This window comes from Bos mutus, chromosome 15, assembly GCF_027580195.1.
Source record: "Bos mutus isolate GX-2022 chromosome 15, NWIPB_WYAK_1.1, whole genome shotgun sequence".
NCBI lineage: Eukaryota > Metazoa > Chordata > Mammalia > Artiodactyla > Bovidae > Bos > Bos mutus.
This window is the reverse complement of record NC_091631.1, coordinates 56,383,581-56,407,182: the sequence shown is the minus strand read 5'-3', so window position 1 is coordinate 56,407,182 and position 23,602 is coordinate 56,383,581. Positions and strand designations below refer to the sequence as shown.

Here is a 23,602-nt window from a genome sequence, read left to right as displayed (position 1 = left end):
TCTCCTAACTTCAGTTGCTTCCCATCTCCTTCCCTTGGGATTTGTTGCCTCTGTGAGGCAAACTTCACAACAAGCATCGAACAAACCAATAAACAAAACCCAAACCAAACCCCACAACAGCGATCCCCATCCCTCTCCAAATTTCTAATTTCCTGCACTTAAAAAAATGAAGTCCTAGGCTATTCTTATAATTCAAGGATCTTAAGATCTAAATGGAGGATTTGACAACTTTGAAACCCTACGCAAACCTAAGATTTTCTTTTTATTATCTACTAGTTATTAAAGTACCCAAGCTTCCTGATGAAAGAAGGCTGGACGGCATTAAGGACCGCGGAGGCTTGGGAGAATTGTGAAAAGAAGAAATCCCAGCTCTGCCTGGAAGACTGCGTGTGAAACAGCCCGACTCCTCCGGCGGCTCCAGGCCACGTTTTGCAGGCGGCCGCATCTGCCTCCCGTCTCTCTTACCTCCTTGATGTGAGGCACTATTTGTGGCCGGCGTGGTGGAAGGACACAGTGAGGTTCTCACCCCCGCCCCCCGCCCCCAGCTCCCATCCCCAGTTCCATCAAAGCGAACCCGGGCCAGCGCAAGGATCTCCGAGTTGCTAGTGTGCTGAGGCTGGGACTGTCACTCATTCTCCGATCAGCGCGTGAACGCATCTCGGCAGCGGTTGGCAGGAAACAATTCTGCAAAAATAATCGTACTCAGCCTGGCAATTGTCTGCCCCTAGGTCTGTTGCTCTGCCGCCGTCCACACTCGCTGCAAGGGGGGGGGGGCAGAGAATTTACCGCGGCAAGAACATCCCTCCCGGCCAGCAGATTACAATGCTGCAAACTAAGAATCTCATCTGGACTTTGTTTTTCCTGGGAACTGCAGGTACATTTTCAAAATTATTATTCTCAATTTGATATGCTCATTGCCCTCTGCCCCCTCCTCGTCCCCCGAGGAACGCTGTTATTTGGGGGTGGTTTTACGTGGAATGCTAAGGGTGTTCATTTTCCTGGAGCTGAGGAAGGAGCGCGTCGTCCTTGCAGCCTAGCCGAACCCCGCGCCCTCCCGGGCTGCCTGGACCGGGACAGCCTCCCCTCGCAGCGAGCGCCGGGCGCCCCTCCAGCGCGCCCGCCCTTCCCACTTTGTGTGCCCGAGGCGCTGGGAGCCGAACCGTCCGCTCCCGGGGACGCTGCGGTCGCGCCGGCGATGGGCAGCGCTCCATCCCCGAAAGCGGGCGGCGGATGCCGTAGCTCGGTGGTGCAGCCACACAGGCTCGGCTTCCGTGGGGAAGGGGTTTTCAGCCCCTGCCCCACGAAGAGTGAACAATAAGGCCGGGGCAACCGCCCGCGATCGTTATTTCCCCGGGTCTAATAAAGTGGGACTCGCCGCCTTTGCGCCTACCCCCTTCCCTCCCCGCCCCGGAGAAATAACGGTTTGCAAAAATGGGGCGAAATGGGCAGAATCTCAGGGCTGTGTGGCCGTTGTTGCACCTCCCTGTCGATATGACGTTAGTTTTTCATTTGCCAAATTGCTGGTTAGTTGCAAAGCCTGCTCTCGGCCCAGAGCAAGGAGGGATGGGAGGGTCGAGCGCTGCGTTTTGACAGGAGGAAGTGCGGAGGGGCGGAGGGCGAGGAGGGCGTGATCGGGGCTGCCTGGTGTGTGTGTGCGCGCGTGTGTGCGCGCGTGTGCCTTCACACGCACCGCGAGCTCCGTGTTGCACGGTGCGAGAGAAGAATGGCAGGTAGCCTCTCGAAACACCTCGCCTCAGTCTCCTTTCTTTGGGCGAGGTTCCCGATCCTGGGAAAGTGCGAACAATAGGGAGCTAGGAGGAAGACAGTAGTGATGCTCCCGCGGGTGGAGGGGGCCGCGCCGCCGCCCAAAACACCTTGGCGGCCGGGAGGGAGGTGGTTTTTTGTTGTTTTTTTTTCCCCATTCGGGGTATTTCCATCCTAGCCTCCCTGGAAGATTTTTCTGTGCGTGCCCACCCTCCCCTCCAGCTGCTCACTCCACCCCACCCCGCCTCACCCCACCCTGCCTCACTCCACCCCACCCCGCCCCAGGATTTGCGTTTTGGAGCTGACGGACGGGAATAAAGGAGACGGGGATGCAGAGTGCTGGGTGGGGTGGGCGGACATTCTAGGCTGGGGGGTGGGGGGGCGTGTGCTGGGAGAAGCGCCCGATGAGAGCCGGGCGGAGGGGTCTGTGTGTTGCGACCGCCGCTGCCAGGCGCCGCTGGAGCGGCCGTAGACCGCCCGGCCGGAGTGCGGGAGAGCGGGGAGCACCCAACGCGCCCCCTCCCCGGGTGGCACGAGAGCCGCGCGCGGCCGCCGCCTCCAGCCAACTCGGGTCTCTTCTCCAGCGACCAATCAGAGAGAGGCTGGCTGGGCGGGAAGCTGTGAGAGGCTTTTTATTTCGGCGCGGGTGGCGGCCCGGGGCTGCCAGCACGGTCTCCCGGTGCGCCAGCCTAACGGTCTCGCTCACCCCCCAAGCCCAGGCCGGGAGGAACCCCGCCCTGCGGCCGGCCCCCTGCCAGACCCGCAGTTTCCGAGGAGATAACATGGAGTCGAGGTGGTCACAGGAAGGTCTCCCGGGCCGACCCGCCCGTGCTCGCCCACTCGCGCCTCCTGCACGCCGGCTTGGACCATCCCTCCCGCTCCTCTGGCACACACACGCGCACACACACACGGGCTCGCGCGCGCACGCCGAGCCGTCTGGGCCGGAGCGTGTGGCCCGGGAGGGCGCAGAGGCTGGGCGCACCGACGCGCGTGCGCTGACCGGCGCGCCTCGGGCCGGGGGCGACGCCGGGGGCGGGGCTTTGGCCGGCGGGGGCCAGCCTCCCGACGGGGGGCCAACCCCGGCTGACCCCTGGTTCTGTGCCCACTGCCCGGTGGCCAGGGGCGCCCTGTCAGGTCTTCTCACGTCGTGTCGGTAGGTCTCCGGCGCGCGATTGATTTCCCTGCACCGCACGAGTGTGTTTGTGTGAATCTGGGGCCTTCTGTTCCCTAGGTGGGGGCATGACCATACAGACCTGATCTTTGAGGGGCTCTGGGGGATCGCTCAAATGTCCCCAACCCCTTGATGGGTGTAGCTCTTGGTGTCGGGATTCCCTAGGGAGTTATAGCAGGTACACGCCCAGGGAATCCCAGATTGGCTGTTCTTGGCTGCCAAGGTATGGGTGGCTTTCTGACCAGTGTTTGGAATGAAAGCATCGTCTTTCGGGGGCCCTAGTAACGTGAGGATGGGGAGAAGGCAGAACGAACGAGAAACACATGCAAGGTTGCTTAACAAAAGAAAGAAGTTGAGCGGTTTTCCAAAGAGAAATAATTTTCCATTAAAGTATTGTTTTCACCATTGAAAAAACCAATGTAGAGTTCAAGTCAGAGGGGCAGGACAGAAACAGAAATAACAGAGCAGTCTTGCTCTCTCTCCCTCTTTCTCTCTCTCCCACCCACACACACATACACACAGGTTTTAGTGTTGTTGTTGTTTGTTTGTTTGTTTTTTTGCCTCCAATATTCTAGCATCTCCAGGGACAATGGTAGTTAAGTCACTGCCCGGCTGGGAACACATGAAAATGTAAATGTAAGGTGTGTTCATCTTAATATACCAAAGGAATTGTGTCTGCTGTCATTTTGGTGCCTTCTGCTCCTTAGTAATAAAGTGAAAGGTTGTGGAATTACACATTTGAGTTTATCGTGATGCCGTTTTAGATGTTTTGTGGAAAAATTGCTTGAATGATCTGGAATGGTTGTTAAGTCATATTTATTTGATAATTTTTGCAATTCTCTGCCAACTTGGAAGAGTCAGGGAGTGATCAGGACTGGTTTTCTAATAAGTTGCACCAGATTAAGAACAAAGAGCACCTTTGCTACCCAAAAGCTGGCTTGCATGTATATATATAATACATATTGATATCATTCTCTAAATGAATTAAGATATGTTTCAGCAGAATTTGCTGTCAATACAGTTACGGTGAGCTAAAATTTTTTTTGATCAGTTTTCATTTTAAGATCAGTAATGTATGTTTCTGAACAAAGTTTAATGGAACGTAATAGAGCTGTGCTGTGCTTAATCTCTCAGCTGTGTCAGACTCTTTGCGACCCGAAGGACTGTAGCTTGCCAGGCTCCTCTGTCCATGGCATTTCGCAAGCCCACTGGAGTGAGCTGCCATTTCCTTCTCCAGGAAATCTTCCTGACCCACGAATTGAACTCTCATCTCTTGCACTGGCAGGCAGATTCTTCACTCCTGAGCCACCAGGGAATCTTATAGTCTAACACTTACTGTTTTGTAGAGTCAGTTTTTCAAGAAGCTTCCCCTGTCTTCCCCTGACAGATTAAACTTGATGACTTCTTCCCAGATACCTTTACCAAGAATCTTTTTTTTTTTTTTTTGAAAATAATGTTAAAATAGCAGGACACATGCTTGTTCCATAAGGTGGTTCATCGAAGTCTCTATGCTAATTGATTAAGCTATGGGTTTGTTGATTTAAATGGTGGTTGTTTCTTGAGTTTGATAGTTCAAGAATTAAAGTAGTAATTGTTTGCAAAAAACTTCATGGTGTGGATGTGCTGTTTTCAAGGACTGTAGGTGCTTAGTCAAAGCAGCAATAAGAGAGGAAAAAACCCCCAATTTTGAGAGTTTTGCATAGCACTTTTCTTTAGAATACATTTATCATTAATTAGCTTCCTCAGATAGGTAATATGTTATTTAATGTAAGTGATCTATATCTGTATTTTTTTTTCTGTCATAGGGAACATCCTAATTGCCTTTCAAAATAAATAGCACCATTTTGTCATTCAAATACTAATCTTTTGACGTGACAGATGTTTTTGTTTGCTGCAGAACCTAGTTTTGTAAATTACAGACAGTATCTTGTAAACTTCACACTGCTTGAAATAGGGACTTCAGAATTTCTAATCCAAGCAGAGTCTTTTAAGGTGACAAAGCCTCTATTTAATATTAGTTTGATGAATTCCCCAAGTTTACGTCTTCACAGTTAAAGGACGGGGGCTGCTTCCCAGACTGAAAGGGACTTCAGTGCTGATGGCACACCTCCAAAGATATTTTACAGACAGTCCTTCCTGTCTTGGTGAAAAGTAAGTGATTGACTACCTGTTGCTAATGAACGGTTTGAACTTTCCCTGCTGATCTTGGTTCTGCGGTGCCGGAGAGCAGAACCAGTCAGCAGGGAGAGGAGAGAAGAGATTGGCACCTGCCCTTGTCAGTCTTCTGGGAACAGTCACTCTGGCAGAAGACAAAGCCATTTTTAAAAGGCTCTCCTGTGCTACTTAAGTATTGAGGTTTTGAGCACACACATGTCTTATGCTATCAATATAAATATTTAAATGTAAATTCCATAATTGATAATTCTTCAGTTTAGGTATTATTAATCCGTCAATTCACCTAACACTATATAGGCTGAGAAACTTCTGGAATGTTAAAAGAAGAGGCAGGAAATTATACATAGCACTTTTTTCCAACCTTAAAAATGAATTACAAATTAAACCACATTGAAAACTTGACTCTGCAGGCCATATAATGATAACGGCTGTTTGAGGTTTGAATCAAGAAGGCAAGGTTAAGATTCCTTTAGTTAAAAAGGAAGAAACAATACGATTCAGAGAAGGATTTTATACATCTCTTAAAATACTCAATGAGGCTTTGAGCAGTATTGTCAGAGTCGGCCTCTTAGGAAGAGTGAATACCCAAGGACCTCTCCGAGTCTTGATGAATAGGTCTCTATGAGATCCAGAGTTTCTCATATGAGAAAACCGTGTCGTGAACCTACCATCAGCGATACAGGCAAATGTCCTTAACTACTGTAGAGTGGTACCACGCAGAAGGCCATCTGAAGGTCAGAGGCATGTCAACTCTAGCCCTTTTTGTTACTGCATCTTAGTGCCACACTGAAAACCATTTGCTGCTGTACAGGGATGGAAATTATTTGGCGTTGCCAGTGGTGCCATTATGCCCTTTTGTTTCACCGTGTTGAAACGCCGTCTCTTGGCTGAAGATCCTCATTAGGAGCACTGCCTTTTGATGTTGGTGTGGGTGCCAATGGCGGCCTTTCAGGCACGTTCAATACACTACACTTGATATGCTGTTAGGCCGTGTCTACACGCAGCCACTGAGTTCACTGTTTTCAGTTAGGTAGCCACACTTTTTCTTTCCTGCAGAATTAATTTGACTTCCAAGCAATCACTCAAAGAGGACTGTGCTAGAAGAAGAAAACATTTGGTCTGTCTTGTGTATTTGTGCATGTGTGTGTTTTAAAGGTTTTAATAAACCTGTTAGGCATTCTTTTTCTCCAGATATATGTAGATATGATTGTAGATGTGACTTCAGTTCAAAGATTGCCTCACTGGTGGGACTTGACAGGCTTTTGTCTAACCTGTGTTCCACTGGATATGCTCACTGAGTACGTTTTGATTTGTAGCTGCAAACCCTGGCAACATCTGGCCCTGTTTTCCATCCTGTACCATTCCTGAGAGATCAGATTACCTCACCATTTAGGAATATTCATAGTGGTGTCATGCCAGTAGGGATTGGGTTATAATAGGTATTCTCTTAAATAGTTCATCAAATATGTTTATTGAGTGCCAGCTTTTTATCATCAGCTCTGTGGCGAATTACAAAGCACTGTGATGACCTAATTTCTGCTGTCAAGGAACCCTGCGAGTAGGAGAGCCTAGAGATTAAGAGTGGCGGTGGCCCTCGGGTGACACCCCAGGCACATAGATCCTTTATTAGTTGTCTGATCCCGGGTGAGTCAATTCAGTTCTCTAAGTTCATTTCCTCTTCTGTGAGGTGGGAAAATTAGCAATACCTCCTTGTTAGAGACCTTGTGAATATTTTAGAATGCACATGAGCTGTGCTTATTAAAGAGAAAGAGGGGTGTATATGGATCTAGAAAAAAAATTATTCAGACATCATGCTCTCTTTTTAGATAGACTTTAAAAAAGGATGTTAAAATACTGTATTTCATTGATTAGAACTAGATTCTTAAAAATCTTGTTTTAAATATGCCTGCCATGTTGTTGGTTATGAATACTTCAGAGAGAAGGGGGTCTTGGGAAGTTGAAAGTTGTTAGCAAAAGGATTCTGGGTTTCATGGGGCCGAAAGGTCTGTGATTTTGAAGGCGATTCAGAACTCTCTTGCTTTTGACTGTGAGTACAGTTACATGTCACCAGATCCGCATCGCCCCCCGAGCCTTGGAAGGAACCCATGCAGCTAAGGAGTCCATGCAAACACCTGACTTGCCATGACAACTGTGTTGGCCTGCCTGGGCCCACTCGCCTGAGAATACAAACTAATTGTTCCAGCGTGTACCTGTACCTCGTAAAGGTTGTTTGTGTAGTGCTTTGAAGATGAGAGCCATGTATCAAAATCAAAGTTATTTTTGAAAAGAAAAAGCTATTTGACCTATATTTTATAGACTGTCTTTAGTGAGAACTGAGGTGATTAAATATGTCTCACTGCAGATATTTTTATAAATTACAAACTGGAATAAAAATAAGGTAATTGCTCTTTTTACTGAGATGAGTCAAACATAAGTGCCCTATTGGTGAGGCTGGAAGAGGTTTGCCAACTAAAGGCATAGGATACTGGAGAAGAGACTGATGGTTTTGTTGTAGCCATCAAAGGGGATAAACTGGATATGTAATCCTAATTAGTGTATCTGGTTTATCATCTGTATACAATTCACAGAGGTTTTGATCATTGTGTCTTTTCATCTTCATATCTTTTATTTGGTAAATATTAATCAAGTAGGTGCTGGGTGCTAGGAATGCAGTGGTAAGCTTAACATACATCATCTCTGTATAGAGCTTCCAGTCTAAGACTGTGGAGGAATATAGACGTTAAAGTAATTCACGCACATCTTTATAGTTACATATTCTGATTAAAAACTAAGAAAAGGAGCAGGGTGCTATGAGATATTATCAGGGGGACATCCATCTTTGGGTAGTTGGGGAGGTAAACAGGTAACGTTTAAAAACCTCTCTGTGAAGTAGGAAGGACAGATGCTCCTCTTAGTTGAAGGCATGGTTGATTGACTGCTTAACAAATCTTGGTTGAATCACAACAGACATTCCTGACTTTCTCAATTTAGCGAACTTTCCTGAAACCTTGTGATGGTCAAACAGTTTCAGGAATTGTGGTGGGTTTCAGTTATGAGTCGAGTAAGGCGTGTCTCTGCTTCTGGAGCTTACCATCCAGTGTGGGGGAGACATCCTGTACTTATAAATACAGACATGAATTAAATACCATTGGAGCACAAGGAAGGAAACAAGTAATTCGGCTTGGGGCTCCCTTGAGGTGGGTAAGGGGCGTCAGTTTGCCTTCAGTGGATGGAGGAGGAAGAAGAGGTGATTCAGTAGAACCAACGCATAGAGACGTGGATATATAACAGTTGTATCTAGGGAACAGTGTAGGGTGCTTGGGGAGAAATGGCCAGAGATGAGGAGAAAAAACAATTCTCCGGGCCAGATTGTGTTAGGTCTTGAAACAGAAACTGAGGCTAGGAGAGTAAGTAAGTGATTTACTCAGGTGAAGCTTGGACTGTAACTTACTTTCTCTGACTGCATTTCATCCTTTTCTAAGGTTAGGATAATTTGAATACATATAGGATCAGCCAGGCCTCCCCGGTGGCTCCGTGGTAACGAATGTGCCTATAGGGCTGGAAATATCGAAGACAAGCATTCGATCCCTGGGTTGGGAAGAACCCCTGGAGTAGGAAATAACAACCCACTCCAGTATTCTTGCCTGGAGAATCCAGTGGACAGAGGAGCCTGGCAGGCTACAGTCCACGGGGTCGAAAGAGTCAAACACGACTGAGGTGACTTAGCACAGCATCAGGGTACATGCCAAGCAAAGGTGAACTTGCTTGGCTTCTGGATCTGATGGAAATAAGGGGGGAGTGGTAGGCAGTATTAAGAGCTTTGGAGTCTGACAGGTCTAGGTCAAAGTCACTGTCATTGACATTCCACACGTTGCTGCATTTCTGAGCTCGCCCTCTCTGTAAAATGGGAAAAGTGACACCTGCACTGTGGGTCTTGGTGAGCTTAACTAATTCACATATGCAAGGTGGATAATATCTTACACATATGTAAGATGGATACTGGAAGCGAGCTCTGAAGAATTGGTGCTTTTGAACTGTGGTGTTAGAGAAAACTCTTGAGAGTCCCTTGGACTGCAAGGAGATCAAACCAAACCCTAAAGGAAATCAGTCCTGATTATTCATTGGAGGGACTGATGCTGAAGTTGAAGCTCCAATACTTTGGCCACTTGATGCATTGGGAAAGACCCTGATGCTGGGAAAGATTGAAGGCAGGAGGAGAAGGGGACAACAGAAAATGAGATGGTTGGATGGCATCACCGACTTGATGGACGTGAATTTGAGCAAGCTGTGGGAGTTGGTGATGGACAGGGAAGCCTGGTGTGCTGCAGTCCATGGAGTTGCAAAGAGTTGGACATAACTGAGCGACTAAACTGAATGGAACTCAGTATTTGTTTTTAAAGTTCATCCTCCTTGGAGGTTTTGTTTGAAATGGTTATTAAACAGGTGTAAATGGGATGTGCAGAGTTTGTGCTGGAAGCCGAGGGGAAAAACAAAATACATTTAAGTGTATTATACTGGTCCTGCAGAGGCTTTCAGATGGCTGGGGCGAAGACACTTAGTTCAGATGGTAGGAAATCCTGAAAGATACTGTGTGAGTAAGTGCCTAGAGAGAAGGAGGCAGGCAGTAATTGTGAGAATTATTCAGAAAGCCAAAAATCATCTTAGTTGGTTTTTGTGTCTGGAAAAAGGTGTGGCAGAGCTACTGATCTCAAGCTCCCGGACACAGGATAAATAAGAGGAAGGACCAGTTCTCTGTAGGAGGAGATGCGTCTAGCTGGAGGATCCTTGGTATTGAGGAGCAATGAAAGCAGACTGGATGTTGGCACAGGTCTTATTAAAATCGTAAATGCTAAACAAAGGAGGGGGTGCTACTGGGGATGTAAGAAAAATCATTTTTTAAAATATTTAAGGGTATAGTCAGCTACAGCAATGGAATATCTGCTGTGTTAGGCTCTGCATTTGATGCCAGCTGTGAATTAGCGGAGAATTGTTGCAGACCTTAAAGGAAGTTTTAGTTTTATGTGGCAAGCAGTATAGGGGCTGGACAAAATTGTGAGTTGGTGAAAGGATTTTTGCTGCATTATAAAAAGTCAGCTAGATGATGGAGAACTTAGAGGCGGGGAGGTGGGAGATCCAGTTAAAGCTGCTCTGAAGGCCTGTGAAGTGCAATGAAAGTCTTTTGTTTTAAGAGTAGGAAGATGTGTATGTGAAGAAAGGGAACAATTGGGCTTAGATTTAAAAGATTTGGGTTCAGCATTTGGCTCTGTTACCACTAGTCTAGTTAATCTGTGAAAGTTGCTTAATATCTTCAAACTGTAATTTCCTCATTTGAATAGGAAAATCAAATCAAATAATTCACCACAAACCAAAATATTTAACTATACCTTTTATTAATACACACACAGCTGAAAAGTCTTACAAAAATCAAATTTTGTGTATCAGAGCTGCTTGTTAAAGAAATACAACTGTGATATATCTATATTTTATAAAGCAGATAATCTTGGAAAGATACACTTGTGGTAACTTTGGGTAAGAATGAAAAGGATCCACAGCGGACACCCTGGAGATCACAAATCAGCCAGAAAGGGAAATGATAGGTCCAAAATGGTAGCAGACTGAGATAGAAAAACATTGATGCTATAAACCCAAAGTAATGCAATAATCATGGTACTGTCAGCCTGATAGGGAATTGGGAAGAAGGGCTTACCTTGGATGAAGAATGGATACCCTCAGTTTTATGCACATTACTACTATTACTACTAAGTCGCTTCAGTCGTGTCTGACTCTGTGCGACCCCATAGACGGCAGCCCACCAGGCTCCTCCGTCCCTGGGATTCCCCAGGCAAGAACACTGGAGTGGGTTGCCATTTCCTCCTCCAATGCATGAAAGTGAAACGTGAAAGTGAAGTCGCTCAGTCGTTTCCGACTCTTCGCAACCCCATGGACTGCAGCCTACCAGGCTCCTCCGTCCATGGGATTTTCCAGGCAAGAGTACTGGAGTGGGGTGCCATTGCCTTCTCCGTTTATGCGCATTAGGTTTTAGGAAAAAATTGGGCATCTATGTGTCTTAACTTATAGGTCAATATTTTTCAACCATGGGTGGTGGAATCTATTCAGTTGGCTTCTACTAGTGTTAAAGAAAGGAAGGAAGGGGGAAAGAGGGAGAAAGAAGAAATGGAATAAAATAGAAAGAGAGTATATCTTATACAGTAAAGGTAGATACTGTTTTGTGAAACTTTTGTTGATCTGGTTGTAATGGAAAACATATATCATGTTATGACTCGGGTCAAAAGAGTTAGAAAGCTAATGTCATAGATGAAAGAATATAGGACTAGAGAGAAGGGAAAACTGTCTGTAGTGCAGAGAAGGGATTGGGAAGAGATTTAATGGGTTTGTGGGGAGAGGGAGAAACAATATCAGTGAAAATACTTACTGAGCATTGCTGCAGTCTGTTAGCTGCAGATGTAAAACAAAACCCCAAAACTCTCAAGTACAATTCCTTGATAGTAAGAGAGCTTACTGTCTAGTAGAGAATGAAAAGACGGCTGGGAATACCAGGTAGCATTTAAAGCCAGTACGTGGCTCAGAGTGTCGAGGCAAGATAAAGATTGCTTGTGCACCAGGGGAGATTGGAAAACTCTTCACAGTGTAAATGAGAGCTGAAAGAGGTTTAAAGGAAGGATTTAGCATGGATGAGGTATGTTAAACTGTTGCATGTTTGGGTGGAAGCTTGGAGGTAACCCAGCTAAGGAGATCAAGAAGACAGAGTCATAGTGGTCTATATTTTTAATCCTTTTCCAGTGGAGGGAAAACACCATGAATTACAACTGGTACATTGTGGAGTCTTTATCACACCTGGAGTATTTATGTTGTTGTATTTATGTAGCATCTATAATGGTACTTGTCCATAATTTATGAAGTGATGGTGAACGAATAAAGGGGACCAGAGCCTCGCAAGTATGAATGCCTGGGTTAGAGAAGGATAATAATGTTAAGTAGAAGAGTTGGAAAGCAAATGGAATTTATAAGCATAATCTCAGTTTTGTTTTAAAAATCTTTTTCACTTTTTAAGACTGAAAGAAGATTATTTTTAGACAACCTGAGCTTTCTCTAATGAGCTTTATGTTCCAGTTGCAAAACAAATGGTGCCATGACAAAGAGGACAGCGGTGCTTGTTGTGGTTAGGAGAATAAGGAGGATGAGACTCAAGGAGAATCTTTGGATTCGGAGGAGAATGGAAATGTTAGAGTAGTTTCAGTCGGAGAGTGTGGTTAGGAGAATAAGGAGGATGAGACTCAAGTTTTGGATTTGGAGAGATGGAAATGTTAGAGTAGTTTCAGGATAAGGAGGATGAGACTCAAGGAGAATCTTTGGATTTGGAGGAGAATGGAAATGTTAGAGTAGTTTCAGTCGGAGAGTGTGGTTAGGAGAATAAGGAGGATGAGACTCAAGGAGAATCTTTGGATTTGGAGGAGAATGGAAATGTTAGAGTAGTTTCAGTCGGAGAGTGTGGTTAGGAGAATAAGGAGGATGAGACTCAAGGAGAATCTTTGGATTTGGAGGAGAATGGAAATGTTAGAGTAATTTCAGTCGGAGAGTGAAATTCAAGTTCTTAGAGTCAAAGGTGGAGGAAGAGCTGATACCTTAAGACACTTGGCCAAAAAGAAGGGGAGAAGAGGTCGTTGGGAAGGCTGCAAGCTCAGGGCCATCTGGCACTACCCACACACCAAGGGAAAGAGCCAAGAGAGACTGGTAGGAACACGCACATACCTTTTTAAAAATTTCTAAACATTTTTATTATTGCCAAAGAAATCCCATACCCATTAGTCATTAGTTTTCTTTCTTTTTTTTAATTTTATTTTATTTTTAAGCTTTACATAATTGTATTAGTTTTGCCAAATATCAAAATGAATCCACCACAGGTATACATGTGTTCCCCATCCTGAACCCTCTTCCCTCCTCCCTCCCCATACCATCCCTCTAGTCATTAGTTTTCATGGAAAATCTTCTAAAATCTGTCCTGCCTGTCACATTTTAGACGCATTGCTTTTATCAGATCAGCAGAGGAGTGGATGGTAATGATTGAGATTGACCACTTTTCCAGTGTTCTTTTGTTTATATTTCATCTCCCAAGTGTCTGTTCTGTCCACAGTAGGTTCCGCCAATCACCAGTGAAGCTGTGGTTGCTATATGATAATTCTATTCAGGACACAAATGGAAACCTTAAAGACCTGCTGTTGTATGCATGAGAAGATCTAAGTTCAGTGCAGGCACTTTGATTTAAATTGATATTATAAATTACCTTCCTTTCTTAATTTACTGTTTTTGGTGTTCTATAGGCAGTGCATACTGTAGGGGGGTGCCCCATGGATCTTTTATATCAAATTTGATTTTGAAAGGTGGCTTTCCTGCTGTCCATGACCTTGAGCCAATAATTGAATCTCTCCAAAAACTCAGTTTATTTATCTGTGAGACAGGGATAATAATACCTACCTAAAAGGGTTATTGTGAAGATAAAATGAGGTAATTCATACAACTGTCTGGCACATAGTAAACTCAGCCATTTTTTCCCCATTTCCTTTCTTTCTGCTAAAGTTCACAGTGAAGGGGTGCACACTGTTGGATTTAAGTATTGATTATAATTAGAGTCACATTTTCTTCCATTTATTTTTCATTCTCTGAGAGTTCAGAGTTGAACTCACCATTGAGTTGCGACTGAGTTAGAAATGCCATGGCTGATTGCTTAGCTGTTTTATCCTTAGTGAAAGCAAAGTGGTCTCGATTTTGAGAAAAGTAGAAGTTTATAGAACAAATGAGTTCATATAGATTCTTCTTTCTATTTGCATAGAGTTAATATTAAACTTGTCAATGGTGGAGGCATGTTCAGTTCAGTCGCTCGGTTGTGTCCGACTCTTTGCGACCCCATGAACTGCAGCACGCCAGGCTTCCCTGTCCATCGCTAACTCCCAGAGCTTACTAAAACTCATGTCCATCAGGTTGGTAATGCCATCCAACCGTCTCATCCTCTGTCGTCCCCTTCTCTTCCTGCCTTCACTCTTTCCCAGCATCAGGGTGTATTTAAGTAATGGCTGCTGATAAAGACCCTGTTAGTAGCACTTCATTAATAATGGAAGTCGTTTGTCTGGCAGCCTTTCTTTTTTTGGAGCATGAAGAATGAAAATTAAGAGAAAGAATGAAGAAGTGAAGGAATGAAGCCTCTGGATAGCCAAAATAGATAACCCCCAAGTCCATGCACTGAACTGTATGCATTTCATTTGTAGTGTAAGTTGCTCAGTCGTGTCCGACTCTTTGTGACCCCGTGGACTGTAGCCTGCCAGGCTCCTCTGTCCATGGGACTTGATTCGTTAGACATTAAATAAAGACATTAGACCTTTATTCAGAAAGAGCTCATATATTCTTAATTAATTTCTACACTCTACCACATTTATAAAGACTCCTATATTCAGATTAACATCAAGGAAACATGACTGCTACGTACAGGTACACTGATAGAAGAAGATGCAGTAACTTGAATGGATGGGAAAATGCTGAGAATCAAACTCAAGAACATAGAAAACATGTCACTCTTAGCCATTTAGTATTTGGTTAAAAAAAAAAAAAAAAAAAAGCCCTATGCATCACAGATGCTAAGGGAATGTCTCTAAAACAGTGCAGTATAAATAATGCCTATTCATAACTAAACCTCATTTTCAAGCAGCAGGCAACAATTAAACCGATTCAGTTATTGAGCATATGTCTTTTGTGTTCAGCTCTGTGCTAGGTGCTAAAGGAGCTATGATTTTTTCCCATATAGTTGAAAAATAAAGCAAACATAAGCATAGGTACCATTATCTATGAAAGAGGTAATGTAATTAGTGTTAGTCATCTGGAAAATTGACTCGACACATTCTAATCCCCAAGGATTTAGGACAAAGATTTCATATTTCATTCTTATAAAGTGACTTTGTTATACTATATAGCTTCTCAGCTTGGCTTGCAGCCCACAGTTATTTACCATTAAGATAAGGTGGGTCAGCTCGTTTCTCTTTTCTCTGCTAAGTTATACTAAATATATCTTGAGATTAAAGATCCTAACTAGTCAAGCAATTGCAATTACTTGGTTGTCATCCCTCTCTTCTTTCCTGAATTTAATGTTGCTTTTGGAAAATTGAACTGTCCACATTTAAAAAGTTAAATAATTTTATGACTTGAAACAAAAAGCATTCATCCCCAGTCCTAGCTCTTTCTACTCCATCTTACCCCTCCTTAGCCCTCCAACCTTAGATTTTGACCCCTCTGAAACAACCACTTTCTACTCATTTATCTGTTTCCGCATTTTTATCTCCATATTTATATTTTCTTAATTCCCAGTTTCATTGGAAGTACTGATGCTGAGGCTGAAACTCCAGTACTTTGGCCACCTCATACGAAGAGTTGACTCATTGGAAAAGACCCTGATGCTGGGAGGGATTGGGGGCAGGAGGAGAAGGGGACGACAGAGGATGAGATGGCTGGATGGCATCACCGACTCAATGGACGTGAGTCTGAGTGAACTCCGGGAGTTGGTGATGGACAGGGAGGCCTGGCGTGCTGCGATTCATGGGGTCGCAAAGAGTCAGACACGACTGAGCGACTGAACTGAATTTCCAGTTTTAGGTATTATTTATTGACTTTTTCCCATGGGAGTTTACTACTCTTACACACTTCCCACTCCCTCCTACTTTACCGTGGCCTCCCAATATTGCAATTTTTCTATTTTTTGTTGTCAGTATTTAATGTTTACATTATTATTACCATATAAATATTATTCACAGCTGAGCCTTTATCAATGCTGTGACCTTGTACCTTTCTTTTATAGTTTTCTGAATTTTTTTGAGTGTATTATGGCTTCCGTTTTTTTAGCTTAGTTTTCTACGTACCTATCACTAATTCATGGTTAAGTTCTCAGACTGAAGTATATATCCCCTCTCAATATGTTAAAATATGGTTATTTTGTTTTCTCCGTTTTTCAGTCTGGACTGTAAATTTTCTAAGCTTGTGACAGTTCATTTATATTTGCCTGGTATATAATTCTCTACATTGGAAATTGTTTTTCCTGAGAATTTTGAAGATGTTGCTCCAGACTTTCTAACTTTCTGTTGCATCTGTGAAATTCAGTACATTCTAATTTCTGATAATTTGCATGAAACATATTTCTCCTGTAGAAGGCGTTAGGATCTTCTCTTTATAGTATTTATTGGGGTAGATTCTTAGTGGGCCTTTTTAGTGTGAAAATTTATGTCCTTCAGTCCTGGGAAATGTTCCTACATCATTTATTTGATATTTTTGTATCTTTTAAATTTGTTTTTCTGGAACGCTTATTTGGAAATTGGATTGATCATCTGACTTTTCTTATCTTCTGTCTCCTATTACTCATTTCTTGGTCTCACCAAGCCTCCGTCCTTTGTTTCCTGGGAGGTTTTCTCAGTTTTTTGCCAACATTTCTATTGAATTTTCTGTTTTGCTAACATACATAACATAAAGAACACAAAAAGATGTAAACATACAGCATATTAAAAATTTCTAAGAACTCTTTTATGTGGTCCGAATGTCTCTGTGGTAGCACCCTCTTCTTTCTTGATGCAACACATTTTATATCCCTGAGTATTTTAGAATATTTTCCTTGCTTCCTGCATTGTCTTTTTCCTTTGAATTCCTCTTTACTTTGGGTTTAGCATCTCTGCTGTGTCTCATATTGTCTCATTCCATTTCTCAAACTTGAATGGTCCCTGGATGCCTACTAGTAATTAGGAGTGAGACGCTGAAAGACTGTGGGGACGCTCCATGTGGGTGGGCTTCACTGCAGGGTGATCGTGCACAGACCCGGTCCCTTGGGTGGGGGACATGCAAACCCGCTCATTAGTACCTGTGTTAAGCTATCAGGTACTAATGATAGTAGTTAGTAGATAGTAGCTTATTCTCTTAAGCTATCAGCTGAAGAGAATCCCACATTTTGCAAATGACAGGGTATAAGTCTGACTGTTCTTTTTCTGTAAGCTGAGTGGGAGATATGGTTTTGGGATATTTTATTCAGTAGTCAGGATTTCATTTAATTCTCCTATTTGCTGTGGGGCACTTCTGCTCTCAAATGCCTGATATCCCCAAGAACAAAGATGCTGTCATTTAACTTCTCCATCAATAAATGTGCAGTAAAGACTGCTGGAGTGAAGAAGAATGCAGGATGGGAGATGAGCTAATACTGTAGGTTACCTGTGTGTGTCTGTGTGTTTGTGTGTCTGTGTGTGTGGTTGAAGATAGTGGTATGAGAGGACTGTTGGTAAGAGAGAAATTGTTTTAATTTTGGAGCAGACTGTGAGAACTGTCTGATGACCTGTCTCCTTCAGGGTTCAATTTTGCTATAAGCCAAAGCTTATTTCTGAAATCTTTTATCTCATATGGTTTAGTATGGAATTTTTGAGATGGAAAGAAGCTTGAAGAGTTCTTAAAGGAAGGGGGACATGCTTCAGGGGTGCATCAAAGGCAGAGACCTAAGAGGATGAATGTTAAGGCACCTTCAGGGGAATTGACAAGGAGGAACTTAGGGCCGGTCTCAGATTGTTGAACAATTTCTGAACTAAGGAGTCCTCAAAAGACGCCAGGGTGGCCTGAGAGCCCACATTTCTTGGATATAAAGACCTGGGCTTGGCAGTGATGCTGTGAACCAGAGTGAGAGCAGTTTCATGAACACATTTGCAAATGGCGATGTCCCAGACTTGGTGAGTAGCAGAAACGTTTATTAGAAATATTCACTTAATTTCGTACTTACAGGATAACTCTTCTGTTCCTTGGCCTAAGATGAATGTATTAGTTTTGTAAAAAAAAAAAAATTAAACTGCTTTCTAAGCTCTTTCTAATTGCATTTGTAGTATTTATTCCTGTGGAATGAGATACCAAAGACAACCTTGAAATGTCAGAAAAAGATAACTAAGAGCTATTTATTCCTTTCTCAGATTTTCCCTTTTGTGTACGTAGTTTAAAGTTACTCATGACATGTTTAAAATTTAAAATTTTCATCAAAGAAAACCATCTGTCATAATGAAGCAAAAAAGCGACATTGTGTGATATTCTTTGAAGATAAGAGATTGAAAATGAGTCCGTTAACTGCCCTCGATTACAGTTTGAGGTCATTCTGAGCTAAATTGGTTTTGGAATCAGAATTTAAATTACTGGTCAGACTCAATTAAGATAACTGGTCATGCAGACAGTTCATTCTCCTCCTCCCTTCTCATAAAAGAATTTATTTATGGTTTACAAGTTCTTCATAGCCAAGTTAGGTGTAGGAATTAATTTTTTAGAAGATAAACATTTCACACATTATTTGATTTAGGTACTGAGTAGTTTTGTATCTAAATAAGAAACCTGGATGATCGTTTATTATTTGGTTTTCTAGAGATATTTACAGCAGATGATTTTGAAGTCACTGGGAGGTGAATCTGTGTTATATTACTCTGTGTTGTGTTTTTGCTGCCCTGTGCAATAGTAAGAGACTAGGTATGGCAGACAGCCTCAGGCAGTTACACTGTATTATTTAAATACCGTAACAGTTGTGTATAGTGGAGTATATTTTCAGCAAATATAAATTATAAGTATGTATAATTATTTTAACAATGTAGGTATGTGTTTCTAAATGTTAAACTTTTTCTTTGTAGTAAGTGGGTTTAAAATTATATTCTCTTTTAACAAACTCAACAGGAGGGATTTAAAATGAGGAGTTCCATTGTTAATTTAGTCTTCACTTTCATCTTTTTATTTGCTTACAGAGTAGAAGAAATAAATTCTTTCTGTTTCTTTTATAACTGCAAAATCCTTAATTTAGAATTAGAAGTACAAAAGAAGAGAACAGTGTAAACCTACAGTGAATCTGGTGGTGCTAAATGTGGGGTTGGTTCCGTACGTGGTGATGTCTGGAGAATCTAGGCATGGAAGGGACTTGCAGTGTTAAACACTCTGGCTTCACAAGGAAGCAAGAATATCTTGAATGACTTGCTGATTTCCCTGAGATAATGCTAGTGTCTCTCCTGGAAGAAAACTGATGGGTCTCAGATGTCACTATCAGCTCCTCTTGCCTCATTGTTACATGCCCTGGAATTTGGGCCTATTGGCAGTAAGGTAGGTTTGATTTGCTGCTGCTGCTAAGTCGCTTCAGTCATGTCTGACTCTGTGCGACCCCATAGATGGCAGCCCACCAGGCTCCCCCGCCCCTGGGACTCTCCAGGCAAGAACACTGGAGTGGGTTGCCATTTCCTTCTCCAATGCATGAAAGTGAAAAGTGAAAGTGAAGTCACTCAGTCATGTCCTACTCCTAGCGACCCCATGGACTGAAGCCCACCAGGCCCCTCCGTCCATGGGATTTTCCAGGCAAGAGTACTGGAGTGGGGTGCCATTGCCTTCTCCGAGGTTTGATTTAGGCTATAGGTTTGATTATAAGTATTGACCTATACATAATTTTGAAATATTTTGACTGAAATTCAATTCAAAGTCATAAGTCTCATCTATATATAACGTCTTAAAATTGTAATTATAGAAGTTTAAAAAAAAAAAAAAAACGTAAAAATCAAATTTGCGTTTTGACATTTAATACATTGAAGAGAAAAATTTGTATCCATCCAGAGCAAAATGTTTGAGTTGTTGATGAGTTTCTTTCTTTATGATTGGAATCTCTTCATGAGACTGTGTAGATGAAGATAGGTTAAAAGAGAGAGATAAGCGAAATTTTTAGTAAGGAAGGTCTGATATCTCATAGTTCACATTGTCTTGGAAAGTTTGTTAAAAATCACCAGGGAAACATGATACTTCATAAATTATTTTATTGAGAATAAATGTGCATATGTGTATAATCTGTAGCACAAAAGTTCCCTTTTCTTTGTGACATTGTTTTATTGAACAAATTTCATTTAATTTTCTATCAAGGCATAGCCTCATATTGAATTTAACAATAATTTAAAAAAATCATATGTTTTATAAAGGCACATGCATGTAAATTAGAGGATTACCAATAAAATTTAATTTCTTAGTTTGGAATTTATAATAAATTTTTAAAATCACGAGTTTGCCAAAGGTATAGGCCAGAGAGGTCTTGCTATTTAAAAATAAAGTGCAGTTTCTTAAAAAGAAAATATAACTTGAATTCTGTTTCACACAAGTGAGTTTCCTAGATTTAAGGGAGAAAAATTAATATATTGGCTTCCATGGTCGACCATACACTTAAAATATGATACAAAAGGTTTCAAAATCTAAATTGTCATTGTTTACAAAATATTGGCAAATTAGAGCTAAAGCGCTTGGCGTTATTGTGTAATCTTCTGTTTAAAAATAAACAGTGGAAATAATTGTAGAAACCTCTGGGTTTAGAAAAGCTTGTTGGTGGTTCTTCACATCCTCCTAAAAAAGCAGGCTGTCGTTGCATATTAATCACTCTGTGAAAGGAAGCTTGCCTTATTTGCATTGTGCCTGCACCAAGAAGTCCAATAGTGTGCCTGAGAAAAAAATGGGGGGATTGTAATTGTTGTTCTCAAAAGGGTTTTTATTCCATTCAAGTGGAGAAGCTGAATGCTGGAGAATCAGTGCAGTGCTTTTGTGGGAGAAGAGCCCCTTCGGCCACTGCCTCTTGTGTGGTGCAGTCCCAGTGGGTTAGGATCCTGAATGTTGGGGTGAAGAGGAGAGTACCTCTTCTTACTAGGAAGCAATCCGTGTTCCTGTAGATCTCTGTAATTTTCCAAGCACCCTTCCTTGCTCCATACTTCAGAAGAATTAAATTGAGACTTGGGCAATATTTGCAATATTGTAAATCTCAGCAGGATTAAGCATGAACCAAAAACCCCTGAATCTTTGTGTTTTGGGGTTTAGAGTGAGATAATCAATATAAAAATAAGTGACTTATGTAGTAGTATCTTTTGAGAAAATATGTGATTTGATTTAACATCTTGAGATATAATTTGGCCCCCCAAAATTGATTTTAAATGATTTCTTTGAAATTATTTGAATAATGACATCTTTGCTTCATTGTATTTTCTGACTCATTGGTCAAAAATAAACATTGAAAATAAACAGCAGAAATGTTCTTAATGTTATTGAAGCTTTCTCTTAATAAGATCTCATTAGATGAGCTACTTTTAGTTCATCTGTGTTTCTCTTGTGCTCTGGCAAAATACATCTCTGTGAAGCCTTTTCCTAATCTCCTAATTCTAGTCAGTTCTAGTTGGTACTGGTCTTATGAGCCAATGTAGTTTCCAGAACCTCAACATGTACATATTTTGGAGTTATTTTGGAGGTCTGTTACTTTGGGCTGGACTAATATCCTTTACATGTTTTTAGCATTTAAAAAATTCCACGCAGTCTATGGCATTCCCAATTAGGCTTTGAATTTTATAAGGGAGGGAACGTATATACATCTTTTTACAAAGTGATTATGTGTCATCAAGAAGTCAAAACTTATTGTTCTATTAATGGGTTTTTTTTTGTTGTTAAATATTAGAAGGTGGTTAACTGATTTCAAAATTGTACACTAAATATTTACTTTAAATTATAAGTTGTAAACTAAAAGTTTTCTAAAACCTACTTGGCTTAGGTATATTTGGCTATCAATGTAAGAGCTTTTTATTGACTTCTTTAAATATTGAACAGTTTTGGTTATTTGATAGTTGAACACAGATCCTGTTATGACATCATTTATTTCACTTGAATTGCTTTGTGCTGTATTCATGTCTATGGAATTTGTGTTTAATTTGGGCCTATGCTGAATAGTCCATAAACTTTCAGTGTGTATTTGGGTATTGTTCTAAAGAATGGCAGTAGCCAATATACACTTAGAAAACGTAGGACCAGTAGAGGCTAAAAAAAGTCATTTGACAAAGTGTAACACCTCTTCATGATATAAGCACTCAGTAAACTTGGAATTATTGGGCTTCCCTGGTGGCTCAGATAATAAAGAATCTACCTGCAATGCGGGAGACCCAGGTTTGATCCCTGGGTTGGGAAGATCCCCTGGAGAAGGGAATGGCAATCCACTCCAGTATTCTTGCCTGAAGAATCCCATGGACAGAGGAGCCTGGCAGTCTGCAGCCCATGGGATTGCAGAGTCAAACATGACTCACTGACATTCACTCACTCACTCAAGCTAGGAAGAGAAAGGACTACCTGAGTCTGATAAAACACATCTATGAAAACCCAGAGCTAATATACACATGGCCAGTAAGCACAGGGAAGTATGCGTGGCATCGTGAGTCATCAGGAAGACGCAAGTCAGAATCACAGTGGGCTAGTACTCCCCACTCATGAGGATGGACCTAGAGGATATTATGTCTAATGAAAGAAGTTATACAGATAAATACTGTATCACTTCTGTGTGGAATCTAAAAAATAATACAAGTGAATGTCTATGCAAAAGAGAAACAGGCTCACAGATACAGAAGATAAACTTTTGTTTACCAAAGTGAAGAGGAAAGAGGAGAGGGACAAATTAGGGGTATTGAAGTAACAGATACAAACTGCTATGTATAAAATAGATAAGCAACAAGGATATGCTGTGTGGCACAGAGAATTATAGCCATTTTCTTACAATAACCTATACTGGAGTCTAATCTGCAAAAATGCTGAATCACTATGCTGTACACCTGAACGTGATAAAATACTGTAAATCAGCTGTACTTAAAAAAGGCAGATCATGACAATGTTAGCAATGATGTGAAGAAATCGGAAGCCTCATACACTTCTGCTGGGAATGGAAAATGGTGCAGCGCCTTTGGAAAGTGTTCTGGCAGATTGTAAATAGAGTTGCCATATGACTGGGCAGTTTCAGTCTTCCAGGGTACCCATACTTGTGTACCAAAACTTGTACTCAAATATTCATAGCAGCATGATTAATTATAGTCAAAAATAGAAGCAACTGAAATGTCCATTAACTGATAAATGGGTAAGCAAGATGTGGTATTTCCATACAATGTAGTATTACTCAGAAATAAAAAGGATGAAGTACTGATGTATATTGCAACATAGATGAACCTTGGAAACATTATATCAAATGAAAGAAACCAAGCACTGAAGACCACATATTGTATGGTTCCGTTTATATGAAATATCTAGAACGGAGAAATCCATAAAGACAGAAAATAGATTCGTGGTTGCCCAGGGCTGGGGGCTTGGAGTAAAATGGGAAGTGACTGTTATTGGTATGGGGTTTAGGGGGGTGGCGATGATGAAATGTTTTAAAATAGATTGTGGCGATGGTTGGACAACCATAAATATACTAAAAACCATTTAACTGTATAGTTAATTGTATGATATGTGAATTATATCTCAATAAAATTGGTATACACACACAGCCGGTATATGAGAGGGAAATAAATGGACCTGAGATTTTTTTCCCCAGTGGAATCTGTGAAAGCCAAAGTGAAACTACTGAAGATCTGAAATTTATTATTTTATTAAAATTGATTTTGGTAGGTAAAACTAAAG

The 23,602-nt window shown here is 41.9% G+C and overlaps 1 protein-coding gene across 17 annotated transcripts in view; it reads left to right on the top strand.

Moving 5' to 3' along the window:
• The first annotated feature begins 587 nt into the window (after positions 1-587).
• The window catches only part of NCAM1 (neural cell adhesion molecule 1), a 362,758-nt gene continuing 339,743 nt past the window's right edge, over positions 588-23,602 (top strand). For 3 of the 17 annotated variants that reach the window (XM_070384203.1, XM_070384205.1, XM_070384204.1), the window contains exon 1: positions 589-874. In XM_070384203.1, the coding sequence (XP_070240304.1) occupies positions 823-874 (52 nt within the window). In that variant the 5' untranslated portion in view covers positions 589-822. Of the gene's footprint in view, positions 875-23,602 lie in introns of all 17 variants that reach the window. The other 14 variants (XM_070384202.1, XM_070384201.1, XM_070384213.1 and 11 more) reach the window with 10 other exon arrangements.